The sequence below is a fragment of the Hemitrygon akajei genome, chromosome 12 (assembly GCF_048418815.1).
Source record: "Hemitrygon akajei chromosome 12, sHemAka1.3, whole genome shotgun sequence".
NCBI lineage: Eukaryota > Metazoa > Chordata > Chondrichthyes > Myliobatiformes > Dasyatidae > Hemitrygon > Hemitrygon akajei.
The window spans coordinates 48561071-48576375 of record NC_133135.1 but is presented as its reverse complement, the minus strand read 5'-3'; the positions used below and the strand labels follow the sequence as shown (position 1 = coordinate 48576375).

Genomic DNA, 15305 nt, shown 5'->3' with positions numbered 1-15305 from the left:
TCTGACTATCCACATGATAAATGCCTCTCATCATCTTATACACCTCTATCAGCTCACCTCTCATCCTCCGTCGCTCCAAGAAAAAAACCTATTCTCATATGGCATGTTCCCCAAATCCAGGAAACATCCTTGTAAATCTCCTCTGCACCCTTTCTATGGTTTCCACATCCTTCCTACAGTGAGGCGACCAGAACTGAGCACAGTACTCTAAGTGGGGTCTGACCAGGATCCTGTATAGCTGCAACGTTACCCCTTGGCTCCTAAACTCAATCCCACGATTGATGAAGGCCAATGCATCATATGCCTTCTTAACAACAGAGTCAACCTGCATAGCAGCTTTGAGTGTCCTATGGACTTGGACCCCAAGATCCCTCTGATCCTCCAACTTAGTCCCCACCACATTTTTGCCAGTGGACACCAGCACTGCCTGAATATGTCATTGTTAACCATTAGTTGCATGCACCTCCACACATTCAGATCCATCAAAGGTAAGTGTGGGGTGAACTGAAAGTGGTAGCTTTGGTCTTCTCTATATTCAGGTTGAGTACATTTCAGATTGAGTACATTTTAAATTATTCACAAATTGGAAGTTAAGCAACATGAAAGCCATTGTGGAAATACAAAATAACCATGGAAAGCCTACTGTTAGACATTGTCAGCATACAGATGGAAGGAGAGCTTCTGCCTGGAAATAACTTCAGGAAGAGGAAGTTCCATATATCTGATTAATGGAAGGGAGTAGATGTGACATTGTCAACTGTTTTGAAAACTGATAAGAGATTGTGGTCAACAATAAGTTTTAAAATTCCATGATCAAAGAAGATATCGTTTTTTGAAAAACCCAGAAAATGGATCTTTAACTACCCTAATTTCCTTTTAGAATGGTGATACTTTTACTTCCTATCTGTTTTCCTCCCTTGCTGACATTTCCTGGGTCTTATCTACATTGTCATTCTTCAGTTCAGCTGTACAGTTTCAGAAATAAATATCAGACTATATGTCTCATTTGAGGTAATGTTGGGTTGCAGTCATTCTTATGAGATCCTGCTTATTCTCTCCAGTGATTCTTGGGGCTGTTATTGAGCACATAAAATTATTCAAAGAGAAACAAGGCCCTTGGCTTCCTTAGCCAATGTTCTCCTTTCAAGCAGTCAAAAACATACTTCAATTGACACAACCAAAAGCCGATTAAATTATTACTTATCTCATATTCCGCATGAATTTGTGCGAGTCCTATAAGTCAATGTTATTTCAAATCAGTAATTATATTTTTGAGGATTGTTTTAAGGAGACCATAATTTCAATGTATCTAAACAAGTGAATTGTAGTCCTTTGTGTCCAGTAAGCATTTGCTTTCTGAAAGCTAAAGGTAGCTACCACTGGAGTTACATTGGGCCATTTTAACCAATAGCATTTTGTCTGTAGTAACTGGTGCTGCTGGCAACTCATCTTTCTGTTCATTAATCCTATTCTATATTCTATTTTTAGATAACAGTGGCCTCTTTTTTTTGCATTTTCTTCAGGTTATAGCTGACACAAATATTACTGCTATTGCAAGTCAGCTTCAAAACATGACAACTAACTTCAACTTGAGTTCACCATCTGACATTCTAGTGGAAGATCCAGAGTAAGTATAAAGTAAATTGTTTTGAACACTAAGCATGTGAGATATTCTGAGCTAAGAGATGCATATTTTTCATGCACGAAAGTGTTGTCTTCTATCTTATTGTACTAAAATATTATTTCATTAAAAATGTATACCATACTTCTGTGGAGTAAACAGTCTGGCATGAAGAAGGGAACATTATTCAGAAAATATCCATTAAATATACCCTTTTATGATTAGTTTATAGTGTTTATATTAGTTTATGATTAGTATAGTAAGGAACTGAGGGAAATACATGTTAGTAGGGAAGTGGTGTTAGGTAAATTGAAGGAATTAAAGGCAGATACATCCCCAGGGCCAGATGGTCTGCATCTCAGAGTGTTTAAGGAAGTAGCCCAAGAAATAGTGGATGCATTAGTGATAATTTTTCAAAACTCCTTAGATTCTGGATTAGTTCCTGAGGATTGGAGGGTGGCTAATGTAACCCCACTTTTTAAAAAAGGAGGGAGAGAAAAACCAGGGAATTATAGACCGGTTAGTCTGACATCGGTGGTGGGGAAAATGCTAGAGTCGGTTATCAAAGATGTGATAACAGCACATTTGGAAAGCAGTGAAATCATCGGACAAAGTCAGCATGGATTTGTGAAAGGAAAATCATGTCTGACGAATCTTATAGAATGTTTTGAAGATGGATGGGGGAGAGCCAGTGGATGTGGTATATTTGGATTTTCAAAAGGCTTTTGACAAGGTCCCACACAGGAGATTAGTGTGCAGACTTAAAGCACACGGTATTGGGGGTATGGTATTGATGTGGATAGAGAATTGGTTGGCAGACAGGAAGCAAAGAGTGGGAGTAAACGGGACCTTTTCAGAATGGCAGGCAGTGACTAGTGGGGTACCGCAAGGCTTAGTGCTGGGACCCCAGTTGGTTACAATATATATTAATGATTTAGACGAGGGAATTAAATGCAGCATCTCCAAGTTTGCGGGTAACACGAAGCTGGGCGGCGGTGTTAGCTGTGAGGAGGATACTAAGAGGATGCAGGGTGACTTGGATAAGTTAGGTGAGTGGGCAAATTCATGGCAGATACAATTTAATGTGGATAAATGTGAGGTTATCCACTTTGGTTGCAAGAACAGGAAAACAGATTATTATCTGAATGGTGGCCGATTAGGAAAAGGGGAGGTGCAACGAGACCTGGGTGTCATTGTACACCAGTCATTGAAGGTGGGCATGCAGGTACAGCAGGTGGTGAAAAAGGCAAATGGTATGTTGGCATTCATAGCAAAAGGATTCGAGTATAAGAGCAAGGAAGTTCTACTACAGTTGTACAAGGCCTTGGTGAGACCGCACATAGAGTATCGTGTGCAGTTTTGGTCCCCTAATCTGAGGAAAGACATTCTTGCCATAGAGGAAGTACGAAGAAGGTTCACCAGATTGATTCCTGGGATGATAGGACTTTCATATGAAGAAAGACTGGATCGACTAGGCTTATACTCGTTGGAATTGAGGGGGGATCTTATTGAAACGTATAAAATTCTAAAGGGATTGGACAGGCTAGATGCAGGAAGATTGTTTCCGATGTTGGGGAAGTCCAGAACGAGGGGACACAGTTTAAGGATAAAGGGGAAGCCTTTTAGGACCGAGATGAGGAGAAACTTCTTCACACAGAGAGTGGTGAATCTGGAATTCACTGCCACAGGAAACAGTTGAGGCCGGTTCATTGGCTATATTTAAGTGGAAGTTAGATATGGCCCTTGTGGCTAAAGGGATGGGGGGTATGGAGAGAAAGCAGGTACAGGGTTCTGAGTTGGATGATCAGCCATGATCATACTGAATGGCGGTGCCGGCTCGAAGGGCCGAATGGCCTACTCCTGCACCTATTTTCTATGTTTCTATGTGTGTACTTAAATACACTGGAATGGTTAATATCGTTGAAAGAACAGAATTGAGTTCAAGTTGCAAATTGAGGCAACAATGGCTGAAACCCAAACACCTGTACCAGTTCAGGGTTTTGTAACTCTGATCTCATCAGGTCTCACCAGGTCACTAGTGATGAAGAAAAAATTAAAATGGAGTTTGTATTATGTAGTATTTGATCATTTTTATCAGAGTCATTCCAAATTATATTTATTGAAATTACATTACTAAATGTTCTTGTGCAATCAGTTTTCTAATGCAAAGATCCACAATTAAAATACCAGTTTTTGGTTGATTTATTTCAATGAGAAGAATGTTGCCTGTATTGCTGTGTCACTGCTTTTGAATATTGTGCCAGATGCTTTATATTTCCAGTACTGTAAGTGCAGTCAAAGCCATAGTTTAGCCTAAAGCATAACCAAGACTGCAATGGTGCCTCAGTATTGCTTTGAAGTATTAAACTCTGTGCACAAATTCTGCAATAAAACTTGATGTGCAGACTAAGGGGATGAGCTTTATTTGTCACATGTACATTAAAACATGCAGTGAAATGTTTGTGTCAATGACCAACACAGTCTATACAGGAGCTATATAGCATTTCACAATTTACTAACTCTAAACCTATGTAAGAAGCTTGAGCTAAGAATATTACCAATTAACAAACTTATGTCCCACAAACAAGAATTTGATGATATCCAGAGTCAGATTTATTGCCACTAGTCATTGCTTATTGGTATCAGTCACGAAATGTGTTGTTTTGTGGGAACAGTAGTGCAGGCATACAAAATTACTATGAACTCAGTGGCCACTTTATTAGGTACATCTGCTCACTAATGCAAATATCTAATCAGTTGCAACAGCAACATACAGACATGGTCAAGAGGTTCATTTGTTGTTTAGACCAAACATCAGAATGTTGGGAAAAAATCTGATTTAATTGAGTTTGATTGTTGGGATGATGGGATGGTTTGAATATCTCAGAAACTGCTGATCTGGGGTATTTACACTCAACATTCTCTAAAGTTCACAGAGAATGGCATGAAAGACAAAAAAAAACTTCCAGTGAGTGGCAGTTCTGTGGCTGAAAATGCTTTATTAATGAGTGGTAAGAAGAGAATGGCCAGACTGGTTCAAGCTGACAGTAATTCAAGTAACCATGCGTACAACAGTGGAGTGCAGGAGGGCATTGATGAATTCACAGCACACCGAACCTTGATGGGCTACTTAGCAGAAAGCCAAAACCATACAGAAAAACACACACCTATGTCTAATAAAGTGACCACTAGGAATAATTTACAATAAAAACCTTGTGTAAAAGTGGAATAGCGAGATCATGCTTGTGGGTTACATAGAACAGTACAGGTCCTCATGGACCATTTAGAAATCTAAAGAACTTGTTCCTAAAACATTGAATGTGGGTCTTCAGGGCTCTGTACCTCCTGATGTGGGTAATGAGAAGAGGACATGACTCTCCACTAATCTGGTTCTTTTTAAGTTTTGTGGGTGAATTGAACATTGATCAGGAAATGGGCAATAACTTCCTGGTTAATATTCAACTTAGTGCTTTGGAAGCTTATATGTTTGTCTGAGAGAGCAGGGCTAATATCTCATCTGAAAGATTGTACCTCTTACTAAGGTGTCAGCATGGATTTCATCAGATTGCGAATGAAGTAGAGCTATCTAACTGAAGCACAAGTGTTATCCTTTGAGCCATGAGTGACATTTGAAGCGCTGATATTAATCTCAGTATAACAATGTAAATTGCACTCTTGCTAATGCAAAACTACATTTTCTTTTCCCTGCAAAATATTCTGAGTTTCTATTTCAGGCAGTAATAATTTGAGAATTTGATGATTGCCTTCCATTTCATGTAAAAGCCTGACCACACAAAAAATCCTCAAGGCTCAACTGATTGGGTTTTCAAATGAGCCGAAAAATGGTTGAAAAGCCTATCTTGAAATAATCAATGTAAATATGTAATTAGAGACATAAGCCAAACATAAGACATTAAAGTTTTTCACAAATGGTAAAACATGGTATCAGATAAGTACTATCCATTATATAAAAACATTGATCAGGGAAACCAGTAGTGCTTAAAAAGCTCCTTGAGGCCACTCACAAAGCTGTCATTATTTTTCTTGAGGTCAACATAAGCAATTGCCTATTCTCTAAAGTTATCTTACTCTTACATATAGAATAAGGGAAATGTCTTGTAGAATAAATAATATATGAAGCAAACAGACCAGTTGGAAAATATGGGGATATATAAGAAACAAGGTTATGTTTCATAAAGCATTATCTTTTTTTTTAAACCTTCAAAAACTAACAACAGCAGTGATGTGAAATATCAATTAAAAACAGAATGGATCAAAAATTTAAATACCTCTAAACTTGATGTATTAAAATATGTTAACATGAAATACCAAAATATAAGGCAAAAAAAACTCACCAAATGTTGTATGGTCACTTTAATTACTCAACCTTTTGAGTATTACACAATATTCCAACCTCTCACTCTGCACACGCATAAGCTTTGGGCTTCATGGTAGTGTAGTGGCTAGCAAAATTCTTCACGGTGCCAGCGATCACCGATTGGGGTACAATTCCTGCCACTGTCTGTAAGGAGCTTATGCGTTCTCTGCATGCCAGCTGGTTCCAAGTGCTCTGGTTTCCTCCCACGTCCCAAAGTCGGACGGATTGCGGTTAGTAAGTGATCATGCTATGCTGGTGATGGAGGCATGGTGACACTTGCAAGATGCCTCCGCACATCTTGGACGGATAGGTCGTTGGCACAAAAGATGAATTTTACTGTATGTTTTGGCGTGCATGTGACAAATAAAGCTAATCTAAATCCATTCTGCATCTGATCTGAGCATCTCTTCCAATTTATCTTGTTCAATGTTGGACTTGTTTTTAGAGTTTTGGACTTATCACCTGATTTAGAAATATATTGCTTGCTCTTGATGGATGATGACATATTAATTTGTTTAAAGTATTTTCTGTTCTAAATTTGTGAAATTGTGAATAATATCTTGGTCGGAATTGTAATGTGGGCTTTACGCCGGTTATGAACATCTGATGTATAGACACCTCTACTTACGAATGAGCTCCCATTATGTTAATAAATGCAGAAGTCTAACGTACTGTACTACTGTACATATGTTCATTCCCATAAACACCAGAACTAATTTCCTCTCTCCCTCCACATGTAGTCTTTGTTTTTCCTTATCAGTCCTATGTACTTCTGATGCCATTAAATACCATATTACTAAATTCATAACTGGCTTGCCTGTAGAAGACAGGGGGTAGTGGATTTATTCTAGATGGAGATCTGTTATTAATGGTGTTCTGTGGGGATCTGTGGTAGGAGCTCTGCTGGTTGTGATTTATATAAATAACCTAGATGAAAATGTAGGTGGGTGAGTTAGTAAGTTTGCAGATGATACAAAGATTGGTAGTGTTGTGGATAGCATAGTAGACTGGCAAAAAAATACAGCGGGAATAGATTAATTGCAGATATGAGTGGAGAAATGGCAGATGGAGTTTAACCCGGACAAATGGGAAGTGTTGTACCTTGGTAGATTAAATGTAATGAAAGGGTGGTTGGGTTGATAGGGTGATTAAGAAGGCACATGGCATGCTTGCCTTTATTAGTGCAGGCATTGTGTTCAAAAGTCAGGAAGTTCTGTTGCAGCTTTATGAAACTCTTAGGCCACATCTGGGGAATTGTCTATATTATGGGGAGGATGTTGAGGCTTTGGAGAGAGTGAAGCCTCTCTTCTGCTTTCACTGGGGATTCCACATTAGCACTTGCCTTGTGATGTTGGTACTTGGTTTACTTGTCCTATCCATCACCAAATTCTTTTCCTTAATTCTTCTTGCACTGGTAACTGGTGTGTTCTCAGCCATTGCTCAATGTCGCTGATGACATCTGGCCAGCGGATCTGGAGGATTTTCCTCAGATGGCCACTAATACAGGTCTGCACTTTCCTGATGACAGATTTTGTTGTCCTCCATGTCTCTGCTTTGTACAGAAGAACTGACTTCACATTGGAGTTGAACAGCCTTATCTTAGTACATAGTGACATCTCCTTGGAGCACCAGATGTTCTTGAGCTGGATGACAGTTGAAGGCAACAATCTCTTCAAGTAGACTTCTCTTGAGTGTGAGGGCCAGATCAGAGGCATTCAGGTCTGGCGATCAAGTAAGATACAAGAGATCCAGGTATGATCTCCGGAAAGTCATCACCTGGGCAAAGTGGCAATTCTGGCCAAAACATGAATCACTGAAGATTTCTGAATGCTATTATCTCTTACCAAGTGAAATCAAGCAACATAGGTGACAAGGGGGATTTGTTTGCTGATGAGCTCAATGACTTCTCTGCACATTTGACTGTCAAAACGCAGAGGTACTTGGCTGAGTACTAAAGATCTGTGCTGATCAAATGGGTGAAATGTTCACCAACATCTTCAACCTCTCACTTCGGCAGTCTGAGGTCAAGCAGGTTTCAGTTACACCGGTACCCAAAAAGAATGTGGTAACCTGCCTCAATAACTATTGTCCAATTGCACTTACATCCAATGTGATGAAGTGGTTTGAGAGGTTGATGATGAAATATTATCAACTCCTGCATAACAAACAACTTGGATCTGCTCCGGTTTTCATTGGCTCTTCACTCCACTTGGAACATCTGGACAGCAAAGCTGGATATATCAGGATGTTCTTTATAGACTACAGCTCGGTATTCAATACTATCATCCCCCTCAAAAATAATCAATGCTTCAATACCTCCTTGTGCAATTTGATCCTTGATTTCTTCATTTGCAGACCCCAGTCAGATTAGATTGGCAACAACATCTCTTCCACAGTCTCCACCAGCACAGGTGCACCAAGAGGCTGTGTGCTAGCTCCCTTCTCTACTCACTTTACACTTCTGACTGTGTGGCTAAGCACAGCTCTATTGCCATATTTAAGTTTGCTGATAACACTACAGTTGCTGGCCAAAGCAATTATGGTGACAAAAACGCATGTAGGAGGGAGAGTGAAAACCTGGCTCAGTGGTGCCACACACAAACAACAGAAAATCTGCAGACGCTGGAAATCCGAGCAATACACTCAAAGTGCTGGAGGGACTCAGCAGGCCAGGCAGCATCTCTGGAAAAGAGTACAGTCGACGTTTTGGGCCAAAACCCTTCAGCAGGACTGGAGAGAAAAAGCTGAAGAGTAGATTTAAAAGGTGGTGGGTGGGGGGGGGAAGAGAAACACAAGGTGATAGGTGAAAACTGGAGAGGGTGGAGATGAAGTAAAGAGCTGGGAAGTAAATTGGTGAAAGAGACAGAAGGCCATGGAAGAAAGGGGGGAGGAGCAACAGAGGGAGGCAATGGGCGGGGAAGAAGGTAATGTGAGAGAGGGAAAAAGGGATGGGAAATGGTGAAGGGGGGCTATAATGGAAGTTCGCGAAATCGATGTTCATGCCTTTAGACTGGAGGCTACCCAAACACAATATAAGATGTTGTTCCTCCAACCTAAGTGTGGCTTTATCACAACAGTGGAGGAGGCATGGGTAGACATATCGGAATGGGAATGGGAAGTGGAATTAAAATGGGTGATCCTGCTTTATCTGGCGGACAGAGTGTAGGTGCTCAGTGAAGCAGACTCCCAACCTGCGTCGGGTCTCACCAATATACAATAGGCCATACTGGGAGCAGCAGACACAGAATATGGCCCCAACAGACTCACAGGTGAAGTGTCACCTCACCTGGAAAGACTGTTTCAGTCCCGGAATGGTAGTGAGAGAGGAGGTGTAGGAGCAGGTGTAACACTTGTTCCCCTTGTAAGGATAAGTGCCAGGAGGGAGATCAGTGGGGAGAGACAAATGGACAAGGGAGTCATGCAGGAACTTTGACTGGCCTCTTAGACGTACTGAACTTGCCAGACAGTTTCTCGGTGGTGTTGTACAGCTTCCTCTTGCTGCCATATCCTGCTGATTGTTCTCCTTCTGCTGCTAGGCCCTCTATATACTAAGGTTTTTCTGCTTTAAAATTTTTTTCCCTGTCCTGTGAGCCTCTGCATGCTCTTCCTTTGTGAAGGCACAGGACAGCCTGTGCTCTCATAATAAAAATAAAGTCATGTACAGAAATATTCTGACTGACTAATCATTTTCTGATTCAGATCACCACAGTGCATTAACATAACATTAGAGAAGGGACCAGATGGACTGGGATTCAGCATTGTTGGAGGACATGGAAGTCCCCATGGAGATCTGCCAATCTATGTTAAAACAGTGTTTGCTAAGGTAATTCTGTAAACGTATGTTTAATTTCTTGCTGATATTTAGACATTACATGAAAGAAAAGAGAGAATTAATTATATTTGAATTATTATTCTAAGGTATATTTATGTTCATATTCAAATTCTATTTCTCCAAAGCAAACTGGATGTAGACATGTTTCTGTTACAGGGTTTCATAAACCATCTCTCCTTTCATTACATTTAAGATCACCAATATAATCTGAAACTGTTTTCCAGTAACAAAATGAGATTATGCAAACGTTCCCAAAGGACTGTTGGATCGATCAAAATAAGGCTTTGGCCTTGTCACTTAATTTAGGATTTTTCCCAGAAAGCTGGATGAGTAGTTTTTCTATTAATAATTTCTGATTTGTACGGTTAAGATTGATTTTTATTTTTATATAGTCTAACCTAAAAGAGGGATTGATTTTTGATATGGAGGAAATTTTAAATACTCTATCTGTGGAGCTAATACTGAAAACAAATGTCAATAATTTGAATGAGGGTTTGTCATCTGAGAAGAAATTAAAGAGCCTTGGCCTATTCCTTGCTGGGATATTCAGCACTAGGGGTCGTAACCTCACAATAAGGAATTGGCTGCTCAGAATGGAAGTAAGAAAAAATTTCACACTTTGAGACTACTGAATCTTTGACATTGTTTAAACAATAATGGTAGTTTGAAATAATTATTCAAAGGGAATTTGACCCCTCAAACATTTACCTTTTCAATGCTAGAGTAGTTGTTTAGCAGCAGTTATGGAACATTGTTAAAATTTCAGTTGCATCTCATTCAATAATTTAATTTTCTTAAGAGTTTTTATAACCAGATTAATACATCTATCGGAACTAGCATCCTATCACCCCACTCTAATAATTTGTTCCAGACTAAAAGGAACTTACATCTTATTGATTTTTTTTACTGTTGGCCTTTTGCAGGGAGCAGCAACAGATGACAACCGGTTAAAGCGAGGTGATCAGATTTTAGCAGTAAATGGGGAAAGTTTGGAAGGCGTCACACATGAACAGGCTGTCGCTATTCTGAAAAAGCAAAAAGGAACTGTAACGTTAACAGTGTTGTCATGAAGATTACAATGTGGCCATGATTAATCCTGAGATATCTGTTTAAATTCTGCCAGGAAATGATGTTGCATTGCCAAAAGCAAGAATGTAATTAAACTATGATTGTCTGACTTTGGACCTGATTTTCTTTTCTTTTATTGCATTGTAGTATTAGTCAGTGATGCTCTGTTGAAGGGAGGAATAACCAAACTACTGAGTGTCAATCACTGTGCTTTGGACTTGCGGAAAAAACTGCCTATTAATCTTACCCAGCTGCAGCTTCTTGAGAAATCTCACTAAGTGCTTTCATATTGTATACCATGTTGTTACAGTAAATTGCTGACTCTGGAGTGCCTGAGCCTGACATTGGATATAGATTTTGGTCTTCATAGTTGTGGCAATGATCTGTTTGAACAGATTACCCGATCTTTGTAGAATCCATACGGATTTAATTAATTGATTTTACTACTCTTTTTCACTGTGTACTATGTTCTTTGAACAATTTATTTTGATCTTTTCAGATCCTGATTGTGACTTGTGTTTGAATTTTTTAAAATTCCTTGTCATGGTAATGAATTGCTTATATTTACAATATGAAAGCATGTTGAGTCTCATGAAATTTAAAAATAACTGCTTTCATTGTTGAATATTTCTAAGTGCTTAGAGAAAATATCTTACATGCCATTTATCTACTTTAACTCATTTTCTAGGAACTTACAGGCTTTAACTTAACCTTTTCAACAGGTATTATAGATTGGCAATATGAGCTAGTCAGAAAACAGGCCTGGAACCAATCAGCCGTTATTTTCTCACTTTAGTTGTCTGTGACCTTATGGTTAAAAAGTATATTGAAAATGGGTTCATGATCCTCTCTTCTAACTCATTGTGGGAAGTCATGTCCATTGGCTCCTAAATTAAAAGGGAATATCTTCCTTTTTTTCTTTTTGTCTTCTCCACCCTATGCTATCCTCTTTGCAAATGAAAACAGACTTTTTTCTCTCTTTCTACATCAGATGAAGATTTCAGATCTGAAATGTTAACTCTATCTTTCTGTCCAACCTGTTGTGATTTTCCATTATTTTCTATCTTTATTTCAGAATTGTATCATAGGAAGATTTTTGAATTTTTGGTTGCAGCTGCCTTTCTGAGATAAGGTAGATATTCCCTGTTGAGAATGGATCAACTCTATCTATTTGAGAGTTATTATCTTTGCATTTGTTAAATCATCATATTTCAAATAAAAATAAATGGGGTTAGAGCTTTATCTAAATTATTAAAAATGCACAATCTCAATCACATTAGGCATAGAGCCTCACTAAATGCAGCACAATTCATATCAAAAATCAACTATTTCATAATGTCCATCAGGAATTTTTTAGTGCCCTTAGTAACTACAAACTTGAAATGATTTAATCATGTAGGTGCTGATTGCTACTTCAAATTTCAAAGTCAATTTATTATCAAAGTACATATATGTCACCATGTGCAACCCTGAGATTCATTTTCGTCTTTTGACTTATGTCTACTGTAGTAATATTGGGTTGAATGTTTCGTGGGTAATGACCAATCTGTGGACCAGTCCACTCTCTTTGCTTTTTACATGTCACCTTTGTTCTTAAGCTAACAACCTTTTGGGAATTTGATCAGTTTCTGCTTTTCTAAGTTGGCATATGTGAAGTATTTTTTTGGAAAATAAACAGATTATGCCTGTGGTCACATTAAGTATTCCAGTATCATACAGCCTGGGGCCATTTTAGCCTCACTTATCTCCTTCGGCAGACTCACTGCATTGTGCCTTTGGCTCTCTATTTACAATGTTCAGGACAAACGACTGAAATTAGGAGCTTATTGTACAGGAATCGCACTTTCAAGCATGTGGTCCATTATTCCCAGCTCAAGCATTTCTAAGAGTGGACTTGAATGAGAAGTTCAGGTAGGATGTTAGTAATATTTATTCAAAACTATAACAGCAAAGGTTAGTGCCATATTTTGTCACATAAATATAAGGAACTCTTTTGTGATTTAAAGAAGTGACACAGAAAGATAGAGTAAAAAAATATCTATTTTGCTATGGGAATTCATGTTGCTTCCATTTTAATGAAACACATTATAATACATTCACATCTCTTGTGTCTACATGATTCTTTGTGGTGGTGAATATCACCTCTTGTTCCCACTCAAATCTACATCTCAAAATAAGTTTTTGCCTGAACAATTTTTGCATATTCACTTACACATTTAATTATAAATTTTGACAAAAATAATAAATTTGGGAGATATACTGTAATATTGCAAAAATAGTTTACCAGATCAATTTGTTTAATGCAATAATTGTTTCTGATAAGTGGTGTTTTGAATTTTATTTCATTTCAGTGTAAATACGAGATAGTTTTATGGAAAGTGAAGGAAATTTGTTGATATGTGAGTTGATGTTCTGAAAGTTAATTCAATTGTAACTTCTTCAACTCAGAACCTTTCAGGACATTATAAAGAGTTACAGTATGTGTGCTTTCTGTTTTTAATTACCTCCTAGTCCAACTTTACCCCCTCCTCTCCAAAATTATTGCTCTTGCTAGGCTGTGATCCCACAGATCAAGCATATCTCACTTGATGGTTATTCTTTGTGTATGAGATTAGACAGTGGATATTAGTTTAGTTCTATGTGTAATTTAATTAAGTTTTATGTCAGTGTTTGATGTTTTTGATTGTGTATGTATCATTGTGCACATGTGCAAGGATTAATTATGAACCTTGAATAAACTAGAGAGAAGTTTTAGATCTCTTCCTGCTTCTCTTGCATTATTCTGCAAGTTATTGCACTAAGAACACACAAAGGCACAATTGTAAAATTATCAAGGAATCAAAGTGGTTTGAAGAAGCAAAGTTATCGATCACTGTGAACAACTACATGGTAAGGTGAGCTGAGGTAACATGAATATGCAGGTTGGAATCAACAATACTTAAGTTTAGACTTTTACACAGGCAAATTAAAGTCAATGTATAGATTTGTTGTTGAGACAAGATGTTAGTTTAGACCTAATCTGGGACCTTTGAGTTCTATGGTAAGCCTTGGGCACCCATTACTTCGAATAGATCAAAATGCATGGCAGAGCGAATGATAATATTGAAATCATTGCAAGGTAAAATGGAGCTGAGCATTAATTTAGATCAGATCATAAGAGAGCAATCTGCATGATAGGGAGAAAGTCAAGACAGATGTTCTGTTCCAGAAGATCTCCTAAATGACTTGAAATATAAAATATTTCATTTGTGAATTAATACAGAGTTTGACAAATGGCTCTGATGTAGCACCTTTGGAGATTGTGGAAAGTTACAAACTTAAGATCATAAACCAGTGTCTAGGGCAATATCCATATCTCTATAAAATACTATATATTGGCATTAAGGCATGTAAACCTCACATGTACAATAAGCCAAATTACTGCAACCGAGGATTGGCATCAAACTCACTGAAGGTTGAACTAGACTAGTTGAACAAACTTGAATAGCTTGCAGTACTGGTTAAAACTGTCCAAGTCCTTAGGCAATATCCATCTTTTGCTGTATCAAAAATAGGAAAACAAGCTTTTGGGGATTATAAGGAAACCCTTAAAGAAGTTGCAGCCAATGAACAATGTTCTTCATCAATAGTGCAGGAGATGTGTGCTGAATTGGTCTGAGCCAATTCAGTGACCTGCCAAACATACACATAATTACATGCTGATAAAATAAACATTGAAGATATTGGGAGACTTATACATACGAGGTTTGATTGATAAGTTCGGGGCCTAGGGTAGAAGGAGTCCATTTTAGAAAACCTAGCACATTTATTTTTCCTACATTTACACACTTAGTCCAGCGGTCATGGAGCATACGGATCCCTTCTTTGTAGAATTTGGTGGCTTGGACCTCCAGAAGTGGTCTACAGCATGGGGTGATTGATAAGTTTGTGGCCTAAGGTAGAAGGAGATGAGTTATTAACTTCAAACTTGTTGCATTTTCACTCAAGGAGTTGAACTACACATGCATGTAACTAGAGCTGTATAACTCATCTCCTTCTACCTTAGGCCACAAACTATCAATCACCCCTGCTGTGGACCACTTGGAGGTCCAAGATGCTCTCGTTACATGCACATGCAATTCAACTCTTTGATAATGCAGAAAGTTTGATGTTAATAGCTCACCTCCTTCTACCTTAGGCCACAAACATATCAATTACCCCTGCTGTGGACCACTTCTACAAAGAAGGGATCCGTATGCTCCACGACTGCTGGACCAAGTGTGTACATGTAGGAGGGGACTATGTTGGAAAATAAATATGCTAGGTTTTCTAAAATTGACTCCTTCTACCTTAGGCCATGAACTTATCAATCATCCCTCATATACAAATTTCCTTATGGCATGAAGTCATTACCCAAAATGAATTCA

The 15305-nt window shown here is 38.4% G+C and overlaps 1 protein-coding gene across 6 annotated transcripts in view; it reads left to right on the top strand.

Moving 5' to 3' along the window:
* Window positions 1-13659, top strand: part of patj (PATJ crumbs cell polarity complex component) — a 316611-nt gene extending 302952 nt beyond the window's left edge. For all 6 annotated transcript variants that reach the window (XM_073063053.1, XM_073063055.1, XM_073063054.1 and 3 more), the window contains 3 exons: window positions 1524-1627; window positions 9699-9822; window positions 10755-13659. In XM_073063053.1, the coding sequence (XP_072919154.1) occupies window positions 1524-1627; window positions 9699-9822; window positions 10755-10901 (375 nt within the window). In that variant the 3' untranslated portion in view covers window positions 10902-13659. The remainder of the gene's footprint in view (window positions 1-1523; window positions 1628-9698; window positions 9823-10754) is intronic.
* Window positions 13660-15305: the final 1646 nt, after the last annotated feature.